Source organism: Camelus dromedarius, chromosome 9, assembly GCF_036321535.1.
Source record: "Camelus dromedarius isolate mCamDro1 chromosome 9, mCamDro1.pat, whole genome shotgun sequence".
NCBI classification, from domain to species: Eukaryota; Metazoa; Chordata; class Mammalia; order Artiodactyla; family Camelidae; genus Camelus; species Camelus dromedarius.
Genome location: NC_087444.1, coordinates 74,465,126 through 74,486,560, shown reverse-complemented (window position 1 = coordinate 74,486,560; position 21,435 = coordinate 74,465,126). Strand labels below are relative to the sequence as shown.

Below are 21,435 nucleotides of genomic sequence, written 5' to 3'. Positions count from 1 at the left end.
ACGTGGGTCCTTCTGTGGCCTCTGGCCTTGTCCTCGCGTCTTCATCCTCCTGAGGTCGCAAAATGGCGGCCCACTGGCCTCGTGAGACCCATAAGCGGATTTTGTTTGGTCCTCACAGTGTTTGGGGGGCTTTAATTTGCGTGCCGTTAGGAGGCGGGGCAAGTGCACCCCAAGTTCGCCACAGTCCCCGTCAATCCCTGTCACCTCACGCCTGTGTCCGCTTCACACATTTCCATCACCTGCCTGGTCCCTGGAGCCATCTGAGTTTTCAGCAAGCCCTGCTATACATGCTGCCTGGGGAACCTCACCCACTCGCCCCACTTCGGCTGCCACCGGGGACTCCCGCTCCGTCTCTGCATCCAAATCACCGAGGCCCCACCTCCCTTCCAGCCGGGGTTCACCTCCAGGGTTCTAGGGCAGGGATCGTAAACTCAAATGCCTGCAGGCGCCAGGCGGGCCACACAAATGAGTGAACTCGCCAGGTATAAGAAAAGTCGACGCTGGCCAGGAATATAATCAAATCGAACCTTTACTGAACTATGGTGAATGCATGGAACATAATACAAACAGGCAGGAAACTGGGGTTCGTCTTTCAAATTCAAAATTGAAAAAATACAAATTGAAAAATAGAAATATTTAAACTATTAAAATGTTTTCTCTTTCCGTAATTCTTCTGCTCCTCGGGCTTGAAGCCAGGAGGCTGACCACATCCCTTCCACACCCCAATGTCCACGGCAGACCTTGGATGTCACGGTGGTGGCGGAGTGGGGGTGCGGTGGGGACCTCAACCTTGACTCCGGAAGCTGGGAGCAGGGTTTCATTTGATTCAGTTTTGTAACAGAAAAATGGCTGTTCACAAGTGAGGACGCTTCCAAACATGGAGACTCAGGGCAATGACTGGAGAGAGGTGGAGGGCTGGAATCTTCCATCCGAATCCCACCTAGGAACCAGCGGCCCGCTGCCCTGGAGCCTGGTGACTCCTATCTGCGGTCTGCATTCACGTGATGGAGGTTAGCCAACAGAGACAAACTGGACAGTATTAGTTCATTTTTACAAAGTCTGGGTGCAGAGAGCCTTGCGGGGAATGTGGTCTTTGACCCCACAATCTGGGTGCCTGTTGTCTGGACCACGTTCTTCATTTCTGGACACCAACTGTAGCAAAGAAGAGGGAGTCAGGATGTCCCCCATTTTTTTTTTTTTTTGCCAGAACCAGATGAATATGATCATACATTCAAGTAGCTGTTTGTGAACGTCCTTGCAGAGAAAAAAAGAGTGTCTGGGAAGGTGGGAACTTCAACCAACAGTCTTTGACTGACCTTCTTGTGGGAACCAAGGTGTGGCTTTGGCCTTGTCTGAAATGAGAGAGTAGACTGAATGCAATGGTTCAGATTTCTTCCACACAACCCGTGATGATTGGGTCACAGAACAACTATCAAAATACATCGGGGCAAGTTCACCACCAACCTGCCCATGGTTAAGGTACAAAAGCATGGTGAGGAAGTCCATGGTGTGTTCTGCTGACTTTCTTAGCACAGTTTGATGCCTGGTGATGGATACAACGACCTGGCTGGTGTCCTTGACAAATGTCACCTGGGATGGAGGCGTCCTGCCCGGGTCCCCCGTGACACTGACGGTTGGGTTGCCACCATGGTCTGGAGCCGTGCTCAGGCCTCCGGACTGGCCTGGGTGAGACTGTGTGCTTTTCTCAGTACACAGTACAGAACGGCTCACTTCTCAGTGTCGGGTCTGCCTTGTCAAGTCGGAGTTCTCCACGCCACAAATAAATAAAGCTAACTGGGTGGTTGTAGTTCATGAGCAGCGATAGAAAAAAGGCCACGATTGATTTGACTCTTTCAAGCCACTGGACTTGGGACATCTTCGGACCTGTCCTCGCCTCCCCGTGTGACGCGAACGTCGGCTACACTGAAACGACGGTCCAGATGGACGCGGGTTTCTGTCTGGGTCACATTGTTTCTGCTCCTTTACAAATTCGCCTGTCGAGGGGGTTTTAATGCCCCAAAGAGGGGGAGTCTTTCAATGCGGTTCCCTCACCGCTGCGCCTACATCTGCTTCCCAAAGCGAAAGCCCTACTGACACTTGAGGCCCTTTTTCAGTTCGTTGAGGATCGCGTCTCGCGTCTGCTCCGTGTACTGGTCGAAGCTCTTACTGTGCTTGGACTCATAGTGACGCCTCAGGTTGTACTCTTTCAACACAGACACGATTTTTTTGCATATTAGACACGTGGGCAGGCTCTTCACCTCCACAAAGAAATAGGCTCGCTCCCATTTCTCGCGAAACACGTGGCCCTCGCGTTCTCTCTTTCGTTTTGCCACTTTTGGTAGAGACATGGGTACAAGAAAGATTTCACTGTCTCCGAATGCCACCACAGGAACCACAACAGTGCAAGCCCCGAGCCGAAGGCAAGGGCCTTCTGCCTCGTGCTGGGGGAGGCAGGAGGGAGTGGTGGGGACTGTGGCGAACCAGAGAGCACCTGCCCTGCAGAAGGGGGCAGCTCCAGCCGTTGTGGCTAGGCAGAAGGGCGGGCCCAGGGGTGCCAGATCTTCTGACTTGTGAAGAGAAGTCAAGACTGCAGATTTTGTCTGTCTATGTGTGTGTGTGTGTGTGTGTGTGTGTGTGCGCTTGAAAGTGTGTGTAAATTACCCCGATTTTTACAGCTAACTCGTTAGGAAAAAATGCCACATATGCTAACACAGGGAAAACCAAACAAAACTCAACTGTAGAGTGGCCCACGGGCCACCAGATTGCAACCTCTCTCCTGGGATGGGGCCCAGGAATCTGATGTTAACCAGCATCTCACACAATGTGGATGCCAGTGGTCCAGCCAGGGACCACACTCTGAGCAACACTGGCCTAGGGTCTGACAACAGACAACTAATTCTCTGCCTCCGGGCTGGAGCGCCCCTGTGCTCCAGACCTGGGTCTGTATCAGGCCGTCCCCTGGACGTTTCTCTAAGGACGTCCGTCAGGCCCCTGGCCTCACTACCTCTCAAAACTGTTCCCCACTGGGTTTCACACCTCCAGGACGGCCCCATGGTCCACCCTGTCCAAGGCCCTGGAAGGTCAGTCTCTGATGGGGACCCTCTCCACATGAGATCTCATCCACTCCTGTAGCTATAACCACCAGATATACACTGTCCCCTAAGGTCACGCCTTGAGCTCCCCACACAGCCTGTCACTCGGATATCCTTAGACCATCAGCACTCACTACTGGCTCCTTCTCCCAGCTCCCGACCTCAGGGAGGCCCACCGTCTACCAGCACCTGCCCCTGACCCCACCCCTACACTCCCAACTTTCTTTGCATGGCATATCAATCCCTGGCCTCACTCTTTCCACCCCCCACCTCTGCCCTGGCCCCTCCTCTGGCCTTGCCTCTCCCCAGGAATATCACCCCAGAACCCTACCTGCTTTCCTGACTCCCATTTTGCCCCGCTGCACCCTGTAGCCCAGGGGGGTCTTTCTGACACTCAGCCAACCCAGGCTGGCCCCAATTCGTGGCTGCCTGCAGCTCTTGAGTGTCCCGAGGAAAAGCCTCCAGCCGCTCTGTTTGGAATCTAATCCATCCCACCCAGGCCTGGCACCTGCCCACCTCTCTCAGCCCTCCATCCCTTATGCTTGGGCTCCAGAAGCATCGACTAATTTGCTCCTCAGGACACCCCAAGGTTCCTCCTGCCACACACATTCCTTTCCTGTCTCTGCACCTGGATCACCACTTGCGTCCTTCCTTCCCGGCCTCCCTGCCTCCTGCCTCTCACAAGACCCTGCTGAGCCTAGATGGCTCAGAGGCCTCTGCCGGGCCTGTCGGGCACCCTCTCTACCTCCACGAGCGCTCATGGTCCCTGGAGCTCTGCCTGCTGCCTCCACATCTGCCTGGAGCCAGGCTACACCAGACTGCCTGACTCACCGCCAAGGCCCTGGCCTCACCAGCCTGGGGCCTCAGGGATGTCTGTTGAAGCGAGAGCAAGGACAGAGATGTCTCCCCCCATCTCCTGCCCAGTCCTGGGGGATGTCAGTGACGGGAGCCGGGGCGTGTGTTAAAAGGAACTTTATTGGGTGTCGGGGGTTCAGATGAGGTCCATGAGGATGTCGTCCTCCATGACGCTGGGCTGCAGGCCCGGCTGGGGGACCGGGCCCCGGGGACCCCCGCTCAGCAGCATCTGACCTGGGGGGCAGTGGGGAAGGGACTGCATCTCCCAGTAGTCCCTGGGGCCCTGGAGGGCCCTGGGCCTGCTTCCTCCCTCCTCCTCTGGAAGCCCAAGGCAGAGTTGTCTAGGAAGTCCTGGGTGGACCCATGGAAGCGCCTTCTGACCCCATGTGACCATAGAGATTCTGTTTCCCATGAGCCTTTGGGAACCCGTCCCCCAGTGTATCTCTCTGGCCCTAAGACTACGTTTCCCAGCGACCCCAGGAAGACACGCAGGAGGGAAATCAGGAGAGCTCTGGCCTCCCTGGTTCTCGGTCCCCTGGGCTGTATTTCCCAGAAGCCTTTAGAGCCCTCAAGAGCCATGGGGCACCCGCTGTTCTTGAATCCCAGGACTTCACTTCCAAGAAGTCACTGGCTTTGGGGCTCCAGCCCAGGGGCTGTGGGGACACTCAGTCCAAACCCCAGCCTCCCCCGAGCCCCCTTACCTGGCAGTGGAGCCCTCGGGGGAAGCTGAGCAGGCCAGGACTGGGTGGGCGGCGGGTGCAGGAGGGGGGGCCCCAGCTGGGGCTGCCCCAGGCCCTGGTGTGGTGGGGGCAGCAGTGCAGGGGCCCCTGGTGGCTGGAGGTGGTGGAGAGACGCCTGGGGTGGGGGCACCCCAGTCTGCGGCTGGAGGAACAAAAAAAGTGGCTCAGAGGCCCTTGGTGGAGAACCCCCTCACCCTCCATTCAAAGGAATCTTAGCATAAATCTACATAAGACACATAGGGAGGAGCCAAGTGGGGCTTCACTCACACCCTCCGATCAAACCAATCTCCCTTCTCTGAGATGAAAGGAATGAAACTGTCAGGGCTGGAGACCTACAGCTCCCATCTGCCCCCCACCCCCAAGTCTCACCGGTGGTGGGTTGAGAAGGAGGCTCCGCAGCTGGGGGTTGGCCCCAGGGTTTTGGGGCCGAAGGATGGGTCCAGGAGGTGGGCCAGGGGCTGCTCCAGGAGGTCCTTGTGGGGCGCCTGGGGGGGCCTGGGCGGCACCCTGGGGCTGGGGCTGCCCTGCAGCCGCTGAGGCCCCCACAGAACCCTGAGGCTGGGGCTGCGGTGGGCGGAGCTGGAGCTGAGGGGAAGAGACAGGGGTGAGGGACGGAGTGCCCAGACACCTCAAGCTCAGGTCAGAATCACAGCATCTTCTGGGGCCTCCCCCACCCTGGCCCTGACCCCACTGGCCCTGTCCTCACCAGATTCTGCGAGGGCCTTGCCTGGTCCTCCAGAATGGGGCCCAGCCCAGGGGGTGCCTGCTGTGCCCCCATCTGTGCGGGGAGAGAGGGCGCAGATCAGTGACTGAGTGGGAAGTCCCCATGTCGGGGCAGATCTGGGCCCTGGAAGGGAACCTGTCAGGAGCTGGGCACATTTTCTTTGGGGGTGGGGGGGTTCCCAGGTCCCCAAGAGGGGACTGTGTTTCAGAGCTTGGACAAGAACACTAGAAAGGGAGGGAAAGGTTGCAAGGAAATATGGGGAATGGGACTGAACTCGGCACTGGAGCCCCGGGTGGGCCCCAGGGGGCCTGGCTGTGAGCACCAGGGCCCACATAGGTGGGTCAAACATTGGGGTGCAGCTCACCCCGCGCTGCTGCTCCAGCTTCTGCTGCTGGACTTGCTTGTGGTTGGTGATGACCTGCCGGATGCCGTTGACAAAGCCACTCTGGTCATAGGGGATGAGGCCCATGAAGATCTTCTTCTTGGACGAGTACAGGAGCATGAGCACGCGCACCTCGCAAGGGGCCGTGTGGGGGAAGTGCACGCAGCCCGCCTGCCAGGGGACAGGGGAAACCAGTCACACCCTGGAAGAGGGGGTTCTCCACCCTGATGGGTTTTAGAAGGTTCTAGAAACCCCGCAGGCCAGGAGCGGCAAGGTTCCTGCTCTAGAAGGTTAATGAGGCTTGAGGTTTGGCTGGAGGCTGCTCCAGAGAGCTGGGCACTGAAAGGCATAGGGCGAGGCTGAGTTCCGGGTGGGAGAGTAGAGAAGTGGAGCCCCATCCTGGCCCCCTGTCCTCACCTCGGCCAGTGGGCTGCCCTCTTCCAAGTGCCACTGGGGGGGTTCATGGCTGAGAGGGAGGGGCCTCAACACAGAGCTGCCACCCAAAGTGTGTGATCCATGGTGGCAGCAGATACTGTGACCAGCCCAGGGACCCAAGAGACCCTTGAGGGCGCCACACCCATCTCGGCCTCAGCATCCGCAGTGAGAACCACGGGGAGCAGGGCCAACATCACCAGGCAGCTGTGACTCTGGGACACGCCACTATACACCAGGCATCCTGCCCACAGCTGGACACACCACAAGTGCCCGGGAAATATTAACGAACGCGAGATGAGGCTGCTAATACACAGGGTGTTCAGAAGAGGGGCTTGCAGGGGCGGAGGGTCTGACAAGACTGAGGTCCCTCCTCAAGGACCTTGGCCAAGTGAGTTTATGTCCTCTGGCCTTGGCTTCTCACCCAAGGCCGACCCTGCTAGGTGCCCACCCAATGTCCCTCTGCCTGTCTCCCCCGCGTAGAGAACCCTAATTCTGTCTGGGTAGCAACATGTCCAGGCCCTACACAACGGGCACCTGTTCCCTGATGGTTTCCTATGCCACTTGGGGTGGCCTGGTGGCCTGGGTCTGGCCCAGGAGATGGAGGGAAACCTGCTTGAGGGAGTGGCAGTGTTTTCCTGAAGAAAGGGAAATACAGGGCTGATGCCACGCCTCCTTCCTGCCTTCCTACGTCAAGTCATACAAGACTTTTCAAGCTTCGACAGCCATCTTAGGACCAAAAGAGAGAAGCCAAGAGAACCAGAGACCTTGGCCCTGATGTCACAGGGCTACAAGACTAACCCTGAGAGCTACCGCCTCTGGACGTCCTGTTATATGTCGCAAATAAATACCTGTTCGTACAATGCTCACTCTGGGGACATTCCTCGCAGAACCCGGCTGCTATGCTATGATGAAGCTCAACCCACACTGGGAAGCCACACATAGGCACTCAGATGGCCAGACCCAGGTGAACCCCAGCTGCCAGGCCGCACCATGTGCGTGGGCTATCTAGGAGCCAGTCGAGCTTTCAGATGACCACGGTCCCAGCCGCCAATTGATGGTAATCCCGCAAGAGTCCCCAAATGAGATCAGCCCAGCTGACACACAGAACTGTGAGAAATAACAAACTGTTGTTTTAGGTCCTACCCCCACCCACACCATTATCTGTACTGTTCTAAAAACTCTGCTGGTTGGGTGTATTGTGATTTGCAGCCAGAAGCATTCTTAACTCTCAGAAACGCTTTCTTTGTAGGATTTTCTGGAGGATTCTATGATGTAATCCACCGAAAGTCCCCTCTCCTGGAAAAGTGCCAGGTCCTCAGGATAGACTCAATAACTGGTTCTGTTCCTATTTAGAGAGAGGCTCCCTCAGTGTTAACAAGTTGAACTGTCTCCTCCAAAAAGACATGTCAAGGTTCCAAACCCCAGCACTGGTGACCATGACCTTCTTTGAAAACAGGGTGTTTGTAGATGTAACAAGTTAAGGTGAGATTATGAAAGTGAGCCTTAATCCAAATGGCTGGTGTGCTCGTAACACAGGGACACACACAGGGAAGAGAACATTAAGACACGGACAAGGAAGACGGCCACGTGAGGACGGAAAGAGACAAGTTTCGTTGCCTACAGATGATCCTGCCTGGGGCCACGAGCTACAGGGACAAGGAAGGGTCTCCCCTAGAGCCCTCAGCAAGCATAGCCCTACGAATACCCCAATTTCATTCAGCCTTCTCATTTCCAGGAGGGCGAGAGGACACATTAATATTGATCTCAGCCCTGGGAAACCAATACACCCAGCAAACCCTGACAGAGCCCAGAGCTTCCGCCTAATTGTTCCTAAGTGTCATATACTGAGATCTGGTGTTTACTACAATGATAAAAAAGGTTAAGGCCTTAGAGGAAGGCTGAGGAGCCCAAGGCCACAAAGGCAGCCATCAAAAGTGGCTCCCTTGGGCCCAGGAGGACAGGGAGGGGCCGCCCGCCCGGCCGCCCGCCTGGCCCACTCACGAAGCCGTTGCCCATGATGCGATAGAGGCCTTTGAGGGAGTCCAGGTCCTTGTTGGTGAAGTGGAACTGGACCATCCTTGAGTTCCGGAACAAAGGGCCCAGGGTGGTCTGCGGGAGACATGGAGGTCACCGGCATGCCAAGTAGGGATGTGAGGAGTGGAGGACAGAGGCAAAAGAGGGCGGGTGGCTGTCCTCCGCCCGCCACTCACCAGCAGCTGCTGCGGGATGAGCTGCATGATCAACTTCTGGGGCCACTGCTCTGTTTTCCTGGGGTGGGGAGCGACATCAGGAGAGGCGTCAGGGAGAGGCGCATCCCAGCCCACCCCACCCACTGGCCGCCACCTACAGGTTCTCGCCATGATTCACGTAGACCTGGCAAGGCAGAGACCGGGTCAGCTTGGTGTTGGCATCCACGGAGGCAGGTTTGGGCTTCTGAGGGGGAAAGAAGGGCATGTCAAGGTGAAGACAGGCCCTGAGCCTCAGTCCCCTTGACCTCTTCTGCCCTGTCCTGGGAGCTCCAAAGCTCAGGATCGCCCCCAGTTTAAGTCCCACGAGCCCTGGACCCCTCCACCAGTCTGTCAATCCCCCAATTCTCCAGCCTTCAACTTCCACCAATGTTGAGGCTCCTCCTCTCACCCCCAAATCCCATAACCCTTTGTCCCCTAGATGCCACAATCCCCTGGGCCCCTCCCTAGACCCAGAATCTCAGACTTCTCTGGGCTCTTGACCTACAACCTGATTTTTACTACCTCCCAGGTCCTGGACTCTGGGCTCCAAGTCCCATGCTTCCTTGGGACTATCCTCAGGACTGCAAGTCCCATGACCCCATGGAGGTGCTGTCCTGGCCCTGCACCCCACCAGGCCTGGCCCCATGGAGCCACATGCCTACTCACCTCCTGCCATTCGAGGACCCCGCTCCAGGCCAGGAGTTTATTGGAGACTGACTGCTGTCCGCCGAGGGCTGGGGCCCCGAGCTGGGCCGGAGAAGGGCCGCTCACCCCTCCTGGGGCCACAGTGCCCGCCTGAGAGAGGGGAGGAAAGAGGGCAAGGGTACAGGGTCAGATCATCTCCTGGGAGGGGCTGTCCTGAGAGACAGACCAATCAATGTGCAAAACCAGACAAAGGTCCCTCCCTCTGCACCCCAGGCCAGGAACACCACTCTGCCATCCCTGGGACCAGAAGTGCTCTGATCCTGCAGGACTCAAAGACTCTCAAGCCCCATGATGTCCTCGACTCTCAGGACCCCTTGGGCTCCTCAGAACACCTGGAACCACAAGCCCCATGATTCTGTCATGATTCAGACCCACTAGTCTCAGGGTCGCCTGTACCACAAGCCCCACAAGCCCCTGAGGTCCCAGAACAAGATCCACATGCCCTTGGGCCTTCCCAGAAAGGCCAGCTGCTTCTCCCCTGCACTGCGTCAGAAGCAGGGAGGCTGACACCTACCATGGATGGTGCCCCAGGCTGCGCAGGGGGCGCCAGGCCTGGGCCAGGGGCCACAGTGGAGACTAGGCTGGGCTGGGAAGCAGGTGGTGGCTTGGGGGCGCCAGGGGCCCCTGGGGGCAGCGGGGGAGCCTGGGCCTGGCTGTAGGGAGGCCCCACTCCTGGAGCGGCTTGCTGAAGAGGGTTGATGGGCGAGACTGTGGGAGACACCAAGGGAAGACGTGGGGACGGGTGTGTGGAAGAGGCTGGGCTGGTCCCCACCCTCATCCTCACCCCTGGACTCACAGCGAGGGCCCAGCCCAGCCTTCTGGTTCTTGGCAGCCTCCACTGCATTCTGAGCAGCCACTTGAGCTGCACTCAGGTTCCCAGGGACCTGGTGACAGAGAGAGGGGCTGGTGAAGACCACACACCCCATCTCCAATCGCATAAGAGCTCGTGACTCCCACCCCGTTCCCCAGGATGGGATTCCCCAGCCCCAAGAGCTCCAGCCTCCAGACGTCTCAAGGACACTCTCATCATCCCACAAAGCCCAACATCCAACTAGATCTCTCCCAAGGAGCCAGGGCTCTTGCAAGGCCCAGGAGCGGATCCCTTTCTTGAATGTCCGTACCTGGTACTGCTGGGGCACGGGGGGCAGGGGCTGCTGGGGGGCTGCCGAGAGCGAGGCACTTGAGGGTGGAGCTGGAGGCAGGGGCACAGGCTGCTTTGGCTGGAGGGGGCCTGGGGCCGAGCCACCCCCAACTGAGAGCCAAGGATGGAGAGTCGATCCCCACAAGAAGGGATTTGAGAGAGAGGAAGAAAATCCAATTCAGAGGGAGCCGGGGAGGGCGCCCCTGCGTCCCCTCACCAGCACCCAGGCCTCACCGGGCAGCACAAGCCCCCGCACCAGCACCATGTGCCGCGGGTCCTGGCTCACGTCTGCTGGCGGCTGCAGTGGCTCCAGCATGGCCGGAGGAGCCGCCTTCTCAAACAGAAGCCGCAGGGCAGGCAGCTTTCGGGGAGACACAATGGAGAAGTAGATCCCGCGCTGCAGGAGCGGGAGGAGCAGTCAGGCGGATGCCACAGGGGCCAACCTCCCCACCCCGCCCTCCGCCCAAGCTGTGACACCTGCTGGGCCCTGAAACCAAATTCCCATCAGCCCTTAGGCCAGGAAACCACAAGACCTGTGTCAGCTGCCTGGAGGGAGTCCGGATTACAGTGCTTTCAACAGGAGCAGGGCTGGCCCCAGAGTCTGACTACTCTGTGACCCTGGATGCCAGGCCCCAGCCCTCCTCCCTCAGATACAGTTCTCACCTCCCCTATCTTCTGCACAAGGCTCTCGGTCGTGCACCCCGAGTACGTGGTGCTCTCCACAGCAGGCAGCAGGTACGGGGGCGAGTTACAGATAAGAAGGCAGACTCGGTGCGTCTGGCCACTGCCGGGGACAAGGAAAGATGTGGGGCAGGTGGCAACAGGGACCCTGAGAAAAGACCCAGACCCAGACCCAGACCCAGCAGAGGTTCAAGTCCCCTGCCCCACAGAAGTCAGGAGTGAGGACACCATTTCTCAGATGAGAACACTGAGACTTGCCCAGCGAGCAGGGCCAGCAGGAAGCAGACCCCGAGCTGGCTCCGCTCTCTAATGAGGACACTGAGAATGGGCACGGGCCTGGGGACACCTCCTGCCTCCTGGCCCCAAGGGCCCGGCCCGCAGAGCACACCCAACTCCCCGTTGTGAGGCTGGGGTGGAGTCCTGTGACAGGCAAAGCAGGTTCCAAGCCAGGCAGACAGAGATGGACACAGCCCCACACGCCGGGCACACTCACATCTGCTCCCGCATCTTCTTGAAGTCGTCGAACAGCTGCAGGGCAGTGCTGAGACCTTCGGCGATGAGGCTGCAGCTCTCGCCACCCCCGCCCATGAACCTGCAGGGGGCCAGGCAGTCAGTCCCCAGGAGCCATGGGGGTGACCAGGGCTGCCACCTCCCTGACCCCAGGCCACCCTGGAAGGGCCTGCACCTGGGTCATCCCTCTCCCCGCACTGGACTGCGCACCTTGGGGAGGGGACACTGCTCCGTCCCCAGTGCTGGCACTGCACCAGGCCCAGAGAGCAAGGACAGGGGACATCTGTCATCTCATACAAGGGAGCCCCCCAGGCAAGAGACCCCATGGGAAGGAAAAGAGAAAAGGCCCGGAACACTAAGCCCCAGATCCTGTGCTGTGTCCCAATGCCCTGGCCTCACCTGACCTTCCCAGCCTGGTATGCAGGCCCCCCCTGGGTTGTCCCACTGTGTTATGGGTTGAATTGTGTCCCCTCTAAACGATATGTTGAAGTCCTAACCCCCAGAGCCTCAGAATGTGACCTTATTTGAAAATAGGGTCTTTCCAGAGGCAATCAGGTACCATGAGGTCATCAGAGGGGACCCTAAACTGACATGACTGGTGTCCTCATAAAAAGGGGGGAACTAGGACACAGAAACAGACACACTCAGAGGAAAGATGATGTGGATGTGACGAGACACAGGGAGAAGAACGCCACAGGGAGATCAAAGTGGCACTGCCGCAAGCTGGGGATATCTGGGGTGACCAGAGGCTGGAAGAGACAAGGAAGGACTCTCCCCTACAAGTTCCAGAGGGAGCAGAGCGCTGCCCACACCTTGATCTCAGATTCCTGGATCCAGAGCTGTGAAACTCTCAAATTCTGCTGTTCTAAGCCACCCAGTTTTCAGACCTTGTTAGTGCAGCCCCAGGAAACTACTGCACACAGGGATGTGGGTTTCTCCTCCACCTGATCTACAGAGGGGTCACCGGTGTCTGTCCCTGTGTGGCATGTAGCAGGCCTCTGCTAGGGTGCAGCTGTTGCTACTGCAAACCTTTGGGTCACGTGGTTGCAAGGCTGACCCTTTGCTGCAGGGGACATCTGTGCAGACGGGGCCCCGCTCTGGGAGCCCTAGGGGCCCTGTCACTCTGAAACATGGCCCCTGTGTCTCTAGCTGCACCTGTCTCCTCACAAGGCAGGGACCGAGTCTGAGTCCTCTCTTGGCCCCAGCCTCACTGCTCCCCCCACGTCTGACACAGGGGAGGCCTCGGGAAATGTGCGTTAAATAAATGGCTACAAATCCAAACCTGTCCATCGAGGCCAGAATAGAGCCAAGCCCTCAGCCAGGCATCTGGGGCCCTGCCTGCCTCCCTGCTCTGTCCTTCTCTGGGTGCAAGTCCTCCAGGAGGCCTCACACGTCCCTGGACTTTGTGATCTGCCACATGTCCAGGCCTCTGCCTGTGCTGTCCACCCCTAGACCATGTACCCACCCCTGCCAGCCCAGGTGGAGTCCCTGCTTATCTCTCCGGACACCCAGCCCAGTGTCACCCTCCTACAGGAAGCACTCCCTACCTGCCTGATTTTCAGGTCCACTCTCAATCACATCACATGTCCCCCAGTGCAGTGACTTTCAAGCTTCCTTCCACCGCCCACCATCCCCCTCCAGACAGTGCAGCCCTCAGCGAGGGAGACAAAGTGGTCTGAGCCAGCCCCAGGATATGCCCCAGGACCCACAGGGTACTGCTGAATAAAGCAGCCACCAATGCATGACCCCTCTGTTCTGCCCCCCGAATTCTCCCAAAATACCCAAACCCTGGAGCCACTGCCAGCTTCCTGTGCTGGAAGAAATCCAGCCATTTTCACAGCTATGGGGACAGGGGTGAGTGGGCAGGACAAGACATAGGAAGTGACTGCTTCAGGCACGCAGGATCTCCTTCTAGGGGGATGAACCTGTTCCTTCCAAAACTAAACAGAGGAGATGGCTGCACCACGTCGCAAATGTACTAAATGCCACTGAATTGTTCACTTTAAAATAACCACTTGGGTTATGTGAATTTCACCTCAGTTTTTTTTTTTTCTAAATGGAGGTACTGGGGATTGAACCCAGGGCCTCATGTGCGCTAAGCACGTGCTCTACCACCCAGCTATACCCTCTCTGCAACCTCAGTTGTTAAAAAGTAATTTCTGAGGGAAAACGGGACTGACTGACCACTTTGAGATCCTAAAGCTTAAAGAAATGGGGGGGTGGGGGAAAAACACAGCCAGTTGCAAAATATGTTATAAACACCATAAAGTTGCTGATAAATCTTAATTCCAAATAAACCCCTCAGTTATAAAACCTAAAGTAAAAATGAAAGGAAGAAGTGCCCCGGGCAATCCAGGTGGACTCTTTGACTCTCACTGCTACCTTGTCCTCTCACCCCCAGGACCATTCTGCCAGATGTCACAGCCACGCCTTTGTCACTTACTTTCACAGGCTGATGGGTCCCTGGAGGCCCCCAGAGGGACTGGTCAAAATGAAAGAACATGCAGAGTAGGCAGCCCTGACCGAGGACTTTCTGCAGCCAGGCCCGCAGTGAGGCCCATCCCCTGCTCCAAGGGCCAGGACTTGACTGTCTCACATCTCCTGACTCCCTGGCACCTGGGACAATTTGCCCTCCGAACGTTTATTGAATGAATGCACAAATGAACGAATGAACAAACACGCTGTCCCAACACGATGGGAAAGACAACTTGGGCTATTTCCCTTCTACCTCTAGTCTTTTTGATGCTGGATATTAGCTGGAGAGGGGAGGGGGAGTCGCCCCCTCCGGTAAGAAAGGAAATATCACATCACAAATGTAACAATGTCCAAGCAAGGACATTTCAGGAATCACACTGTATACTTTGTTCCTTCAGGAGTGTGCATTCTGGGAGAAGATGAGATTTCTCCAAGTGGGAACAGAACTTGCTGACTTTCTTTGTGATCTCTGTTACAGACTAGCCCAGGACACCAAAACTGAATTAGATGGGTTACATGGGACCTGATGAAACAGTGACGACTGTGAGTACTACATAATGGCTTAAAACATTTATCAGCTGATTGGGAGGATTCTGGGGAGCACACAGCATCCAAAGCTTCTATTTGTTTAAAGGTACAGTGTATTTCTAAGCTGGTTAAGGAGGAGGGTGGACATGGGATGAAAGTATTCCAAAAGTATTTCCCTCTTATCTTCCCAGCGCCCTTGACATTTTTAAATAAGGGGGTTTGCCTGCATTTCCTGACACCCATCAGAAGGTTTGGTTTCTTGATTATTGTCCTCGTAACTTTCACTTGTTCATTTACTCAGTGAAAGTCTCCTGAGGCCTCTGGGGTACCAGGCCCCAGCTGGAAGCAGACAGTGGAGAAACCCTCACGTCCTGGACATTCGCATTCCAGAGGTGTGGGGCTGTGACAGGGAAACACCTGGGAGCAATGGGGGCAGAGGAAGGAGCAACTGGCTGCTTGCTAGAAGCAGGGCAAGAACATCAGAGTTGGGTCTTGATGTCTACGTAAGAGTTTACCAGGGAGAATCAGAGTACAAAGTGCATCTTGGGCATTCGTTAATGGCCTCACTCATTCAACAAAGTTTTCCTTAGACCTTTGTGCCAGGCCTTATGATGGGTGCTAGAGACGTGACAGACGTCAGACGTGGATTTGGACCCCAGGGAGCCCCGATTTAATGTTATTCAAGTCTTAACCACAATCCATCCCAGCAGTTCTCAACTAGGGTGGATTCTGCCTCCAAGGGGACATTTGACAGTGTCCAGAGACATTCTGGTTTGCATACCAAGAAACTGAAGCACGAAGTAATAGCAAACACCTAAGTAGCACTTAATACAAGCCAGGGGCTGATTTAAACAGCCATCAATTCATGTAATTCCCACAGCATCCCCGCGAAGTCCCAGTAGCCAGGTCCCCAAGGATCCCCATCACCTGGTATTCATGGCCCTTAAACACTCACCAGGATTGACTTCTGTACTAAACAGAAAGTGACAGAAGTAATGATATGTGACTCCCAAGATTTGATCATAAAAAGCTTGGTGGCCTCCTCTTTTGCTCTCCTTGCTGGATCACTCAGCCAGCTGCCAAGTTGGGAGGACACTTGGGCAGCCTCGTGGGGAGGCCCTGTGGCTAACAGCAGTTTCACAAGAGACCCTGAAGCCAGAACCATCCATGGAAGCCACCCCTGAATTCCTTCCTTACAGAAACAGCCCAAGATGATTAATGTCTGTTATTTTAAGCCGATATGTTTTGTTTGTTTGGGGGGGAGGGAGGTAATTAGGTTTATTTATTTATTTATTTATTTTTGGAGGAGGTACTGGGGATTGAACCCAAGACCTTGCGTATGCTAAGCACGCACTCTACCACTTGAGCTATACCCTCCCTCTACAAGCCACTATGTTTTAATCCGTTACACAACAGTGGATATGTAATAAGATAAATGTAAATACCATCAAAGTTCCCCTTTTATTTTTGTTTTTATTTGGGGGGGGTTAATTAGGTTTATTTATTTATTTATTTTTAACAAAGTTACTGGGGATTGAACCCAGGACCTCCTGTGTGTTAGGTATGCACTCTACCACTGAGCTATACCCTCCCCCAAAGTTCCCCTTTTAGAGATAAGTTATATTAGACACAGAGAGGACAGGGATTTCTGGGTCTGGGAGTTCTGTTGTGGTACAGCCCTGCTGTGGCCCCAGGCTGCCGGCATCAGGAAGAGGCTGCAATGTGAACTATCAAAGTTCACTCCATAGATAAACAACCAAGTCCTACTGTATAGTACAGAGAAGTAATTTAATACCTTGTAATAAACTATAATAAACATATGAAAAAAATACGTGTATATATAATGTATATACATGACTCAATCATTATGCTGTACACCAAAACTAACAACACTGTATATCAACTATACTTAAACTAAAAAAAAAAAAAAAAAAAAATGAAGCACTCCGGCTTCAATGTGCCTGTCTGACAAAGGAGGACTAGAGAAGAAATCAGAAAAGACAGACAAAAAGGGAGTAGGACGTGGGGTGCTGGAGTTCCACAGGCCTCCTTGACTGGGACCTCCCTTCTACTTCCAAACCAGACAGACGGCGACATGAGCGAGCACACAGAACCTACCGCATACCAGCTTAAACCCAAGCCCCTCAGAGGGTCCCCCAACCCACCCAGAAGCCCGGAAAAGAGCTCACTTAATGCCATCCAGCCAGGTGACAAACTCATAGGCGCTGCTGGTGGGAGCGTGACACTGGACATAGGACTCGGGAGCGCAGTCCACCGTGTTGAACACCACGAGGCTGTACTGAGTTCCCCCATACTGGGAGGGGAGGACAGAGGAACTTTTCATCTGGGACCCCAGCTCCCTTCTCCCTCAGAGGAGTCGGAGCTCCCAGCTCCCTCTTCCCTCCGACCCAGGAGTCCAGACCCCAGCCCCTCCTCCCTAGGACTCAAGAGTCCGGACCCCGGGCCCCTCCCCCCTCGGACCCAAGGGTCCAGTTCCACGCCCCCTCTTCCCTGAGACCCAAGATTCCCGACTCCCAGCTTCCCTCTTTCCTCAAATTAAAAGGCTTCAAGACTCACGTCTCCCCCGAAGTCCGTCTCCGCAGGAGGACCACCATTAAAATACCTGTGAGGGTCGGAAGTGAAAGGTCTGGGTGAGGCAAGAGACAGTGGAAAACTAAAGTCGGAGGGCGGGATCGGAGTCGTGGAAACAGCACTCACTCGATGGCCGGGAGCAGGTAGTGCTTGCGGAGTCCCTCGAAGTAGGGCCCCAGATTGGCCGTGCCCTCTATCACAAACACCACGTCAGCTACGAGGCCCCCGGCGCGGGCCGGGCCCTCCGACCCGGGTACCATGCCCAGCGCCGCCGCCGCCGCAGCCACCGCGGGATGAGCGGAAGTGCGCCTGCGCCGCGCACGCACCTGCGCCGGACGGCCTTGCGTCGCTGCTGACGCGCCCGCGGCCATGTTTGTGCGGGGCACCAAGGGCGCATCGGTTTATCTCCATTCTCCCTCTCGCCCACTGTGTGCAAAACTCAGAAGGGACATTGCGAACCCCTTTGGGGTCCTGTTGCGGAAGAGTGAGTTACTGGCAGGACTGACGAGAGCTAAATATATTGAAAGCGACGGGTCTGCCGCCATTTTTGAGCGGGGCGACTGTTCGACGGCGGCTCCAATGAGAGGGTCAGGAGACTTGGTTGCTATGCAACGCTTACGCTGCCCTTGTTTTCGAATAGAGAGATTAGGTTTCTGGTTAAATTCTTTCGGCTCTTGAGGGGATGGGGGGGGGGTCGTGTGAAGGGTCCAATCACATCGTCCGAAATGGGGTTACTAGGCAACGCTTTAAGGTTGCAATCAACTCTGAAGGGAGTGCAGCTGTTTTTTCCACGAAAAGAAGCCGAACTCCAACCCAAGTGGAGGTTGCTAAGCAACACCTGATAGTTGTTTTCTGGGAGACGGGCCAGAAACTGGCTTGGAACATAAATACGTTCCAGGTGGATTAAAAATGTAAATACAACAAAAGAAACCATAACACTGTATAATCCCAAAGACTGGAAAAAGAATTTTTTATTATTACAGCAAAGCCAGAAAACGTAAAATATTCATATATTTGTCCTCAAAAGACTCCATAAACCAAGTTGAAAACAATACTATAAACTGGTAAAGTCATTGGAACATACATGTTGACAGAAATTTAGTATACAAATATCTTTTACTAATCAATAAAAACTTACGAAAATAGAAATACTTTACTTCCTTGAATGGGAAAGGAAATTAAGCAGGCTTTTCTTACATACAAAAAATATTAAAAAATAGCGAACAAACATCTGAAAAGGCGCTCATCTTTATCAATTAAAAAGTGCTAATAGAAAGTCCAATGATAGAGCATTTTACCTTTGTCGTGTTAATTAATGTTGGAAATAGCCCATGAGGATGGGAGGCTTTGGGTGAAATGAACTGGCTCAGACGTGATCTAGTAGGGGTGGAAACCAGGACGACTTGTTCCAATGCAGTGTGTCAATATATTTCAAGGTAAAAGCGTGCATTTCTTTGCACTCAGCAGTATCACCATTTTGTCACATTTACCTTATCAATCCCTTCTTTTTTCTTTGCTGAACAGCTTTTAAAGCAAATCCCAAACATTATATCATTTTACCTCTACGTGCTTGACAGACATCTCTAAAAAGTTATGGACATGTTCTTACATAAACATTATGCCATTAACACTCCTAACAAAATTATTTCTTAATATCATCAAGCACTTCAGTCCGTAATCACATTTTCCCAATTCTTTCAAAACGCCTTTTTAGAATTGTTTTATTTGCATCAGGGTTCAAAGACCAAGCACGCATTTAGACATCATGTCTCTTAAATTCCTTTTAATCTAAAGCAGCTCCTCCTTTTTTATGCCAGTGTAATGAAATTTTAAATAAAATTAAAAGGAAAAGTCAGTTGTAGAAAGGAAAAATGATCAACAGTTAAAGATTAAAATGGTACCTAAAATTAAAATCTTCCAACACAACATTGTAAATTGAGTATTCCTCAATTAAAAAAAAAGCCTTCCCTACTAACTATAAGAAAACTTCTGTTTGGATCAGCTGAATGTATGATTGGTTCTATGAACTGATTCTTAATCATTTCTGTTCATGTATTACAAATGGTAAAATAAACAATTAGATTTTTTAGCCTGGACTTCAGTTTTCTGACATGCTAGATTAGGTGTTATGACACTGTTTTTTGCAACATTGATGGTTTCATTTGAGGTATGGGTATGGGTAGTCTTTAAGAATCTTCCCTCCCCCTCAAAAAGACAGAGAAACAGAAATTAACAAAAAAAAAGAAAAGAAAAGGGGGGGATGCAGTTTATATAATTGTTGAAAAGAACCACAAAGCAATAGGTAATTGAAATAGAAGATTAAGCCAGCTGAAGAGAAAAACTAATGAACTTGAAAATAAATAAGAAATTAACCAAGATATAATATTAGGAAATGAAAAATAGTGTTTAAAATTTGCAAAGGGTGATGGGGGCTAGAAGGAGAAGCTATAACATCTTTCTAATTGGAGTCCCATAAGAAAAAAGAAGGAAGGAGAGGCTCTATTTTAAGAGCTTATGGCTTTATATTTTCTAGAATTGATTTAAAAATAAAAACAAAACAATCTATTAAAAATTAAAAAAAACTAAAATATTAAAAATTCAAAAATAAATCATGATTCCTTGGATACTGAAAGCACAATATATAAAATCACAATTAAAAAAGAAAAGAATTACTCATCTTGACTCAGAGGGAAAGAACAGATCTCCAGAAGGAATTATATGTAGAATGACAGCCCACTTCTTCCCAGCAAAAATGGAAACTAGAAGATGGTGGAATATATTAAGGGTTTTGAGAAAAATTAACTCATTACTCCATAATCGTATGATAATAAAGGAGGTGTAAAGATTCCAGATAAAAACAGAATTTAACCCCAAGAGATTTTTTTTTAAGGACTGTGATATTGTGATATGGAATCAGAAATATATATCTGGTCTTTGTCCTGGTTCCTGGTATAGAGTTCCTAAAACCCTTGTAATATCCTGAGTGATAAAAGTGGTAGGAGCATCTTCTGTTACAATATTTGATCCTGGTCTCCAGTTGGTTACTGACACAAGATCTTCTAAGACCCTTGGACTCTCTGGATTGAAAAGAGCATCTTTTGGTATGCTGATGAAATGACTGGTGGCTGGGGGCTGCTAGATAGCATTGGAATAGGGGCTGGTCACCAGAAGAACCAAGGCATGATTAAAAGGTTGGAATTTTCAGCACCACCCTCAACCTCTGGAGAGTGGAGATGGGGTGGAGTTTGAGTTAATTACATATGGCCAATGATTTGATCAATTGTGTCTTCCTAGTGAAATCTGCATAACCTCTAAAAGACATGGTTTCAGAGGCATTCTGGGTTGTGAATGCATCCGTGCTTGGAACGTAATTCACCCCAAACTCCATCAGGACAGAAGCTCCTGCACTCAGGACTCCCAGACGTTGTCCTAGGTACCTCTTCATCTGGCTGTTCATCTGGCTGTTAATTTTCGCCTTTGCAATAAACCAGCAATAGTAAGTAAAGTGTTTCTCTCGGTTCTGTGAGCCGATACAGCAAATTACTGAACCTAATGAGAGGGTCATGGGAGCCCCCGATTTGGAGCCAACTCAGACAGAAGTATGGGTAACCTGGGAATTCCCTGCTTGCAAATGGTGTCTGCAGTGGTAACAGTCTTGCAGAATTGAGACCTTAGCCCGGTAGCAGGGGGCAACACCTGTAGTAACTCCAAGTGGTTAGTCTCAGAATTTAATTGGCTTGTAAGGCACCCAGTTGGTGTCCACAGAAAACTGGAGAATTGCTTGATGTGGAAAATCCACGAATTTGGTGTCAGAAGTATTGTAAGTAGAGAAAGAATTTTCCAGTAGGAAGCACTTCAGGAAGTAGGAAAATTTTAAATTATCCTGGAAAGATGATCTGAGACACAAGAAGGAAGCAGGAGGGTAAAATGAATCATAAGTACATATGTAATTACAAATAAGCATTGCCTGTATAAAATAAGAAAAAAATATTCAATGGTAAAAAAAGTCAAGCTAAAATGCTAACGCTAGTTGGTTAGTGTAGAGGGAGTTTAACAGAGTTAAACAGTTACAGGCTCCTTGTATTATTTGAGAGAGGGTTTAAGGTCTTTTATTTTTGGCTAAATTAAGTGTGTAGGGTAAAATTTCAAGGATAACCAATAAAAATAAAAGAGAATTAGTGTTTAACTTGAAACCAGAAAAAAGAGGAAAAAATAGATTCAGATAACAAAAATTAATCAATTCAGAAAAAAATGAGGAAAAAAGTTAAAAAGGCAGAACAAAAAATATAAAATAAAATGGTACAAATAAATCTAAATATAGCAGTAATCATAATAAATGTAAGTGGA

The 21,435-nt window shown here is 52.5% G+C and overlaps 1 protein-coding gene across 3 annotated transcripts; it reads right to left on the bottom strand.

The window, feature by feature from the left end:
• Positions 1-511: 511 nt before the first annotated feature.
• Positions 512-17,385, bottom strand: MED25 (mediator complex subunit 25). Of its 3 annotated transcripts, none has more exons than XM_031459125.2 (18): positions 17,215-17,385; positions 17,074-17,119; positions 16,686-16,810; positions 11,477-11,575; positions 10,966-11,086; positions 10,537-10,699; positions 10,283-10,413; positions 9,958-10,045; positions 9,676-9,869; positions 9,123-9,251; positions 8,576-8,661; positions 8,439-8,496; positions 8,230-8,337; positions 5,776-5,964; positions 5,394-5,465; positions 5,057-5,272; positions 4,649-4,829; positions 512-2,332 (listed from the first exon to the last, which is right to left on the bottom strand). In XM_031459125.2, the coding sequence occupies exons 1-18, from the start codon at positions 17,346-17,348 to the stop codon at positions 2,088-2,090; spliced, it is 2,385 nt and encodes a 794-aa protein (XP_031314985.1). In that variant the 5' UTR covers positions 17,349-17,385; the 3' UTR covers positions 512-2,087. The 3 variants fall into 3 exon arrangements, with proteins under 3 accessions (XP_031314985.1, XP_031314986.1, XP_010991470.1); XM_010993168.3 differs by lacking the exon at positions 512-2,332 and adding an exon at positions 4,049-4,181; XM_031459126.2 differs by lacking the exon at positions 5,394-5,465.
• Between the last annotated feature and the right edge of the window lie 4,050 nt (positions 17,386-21,435).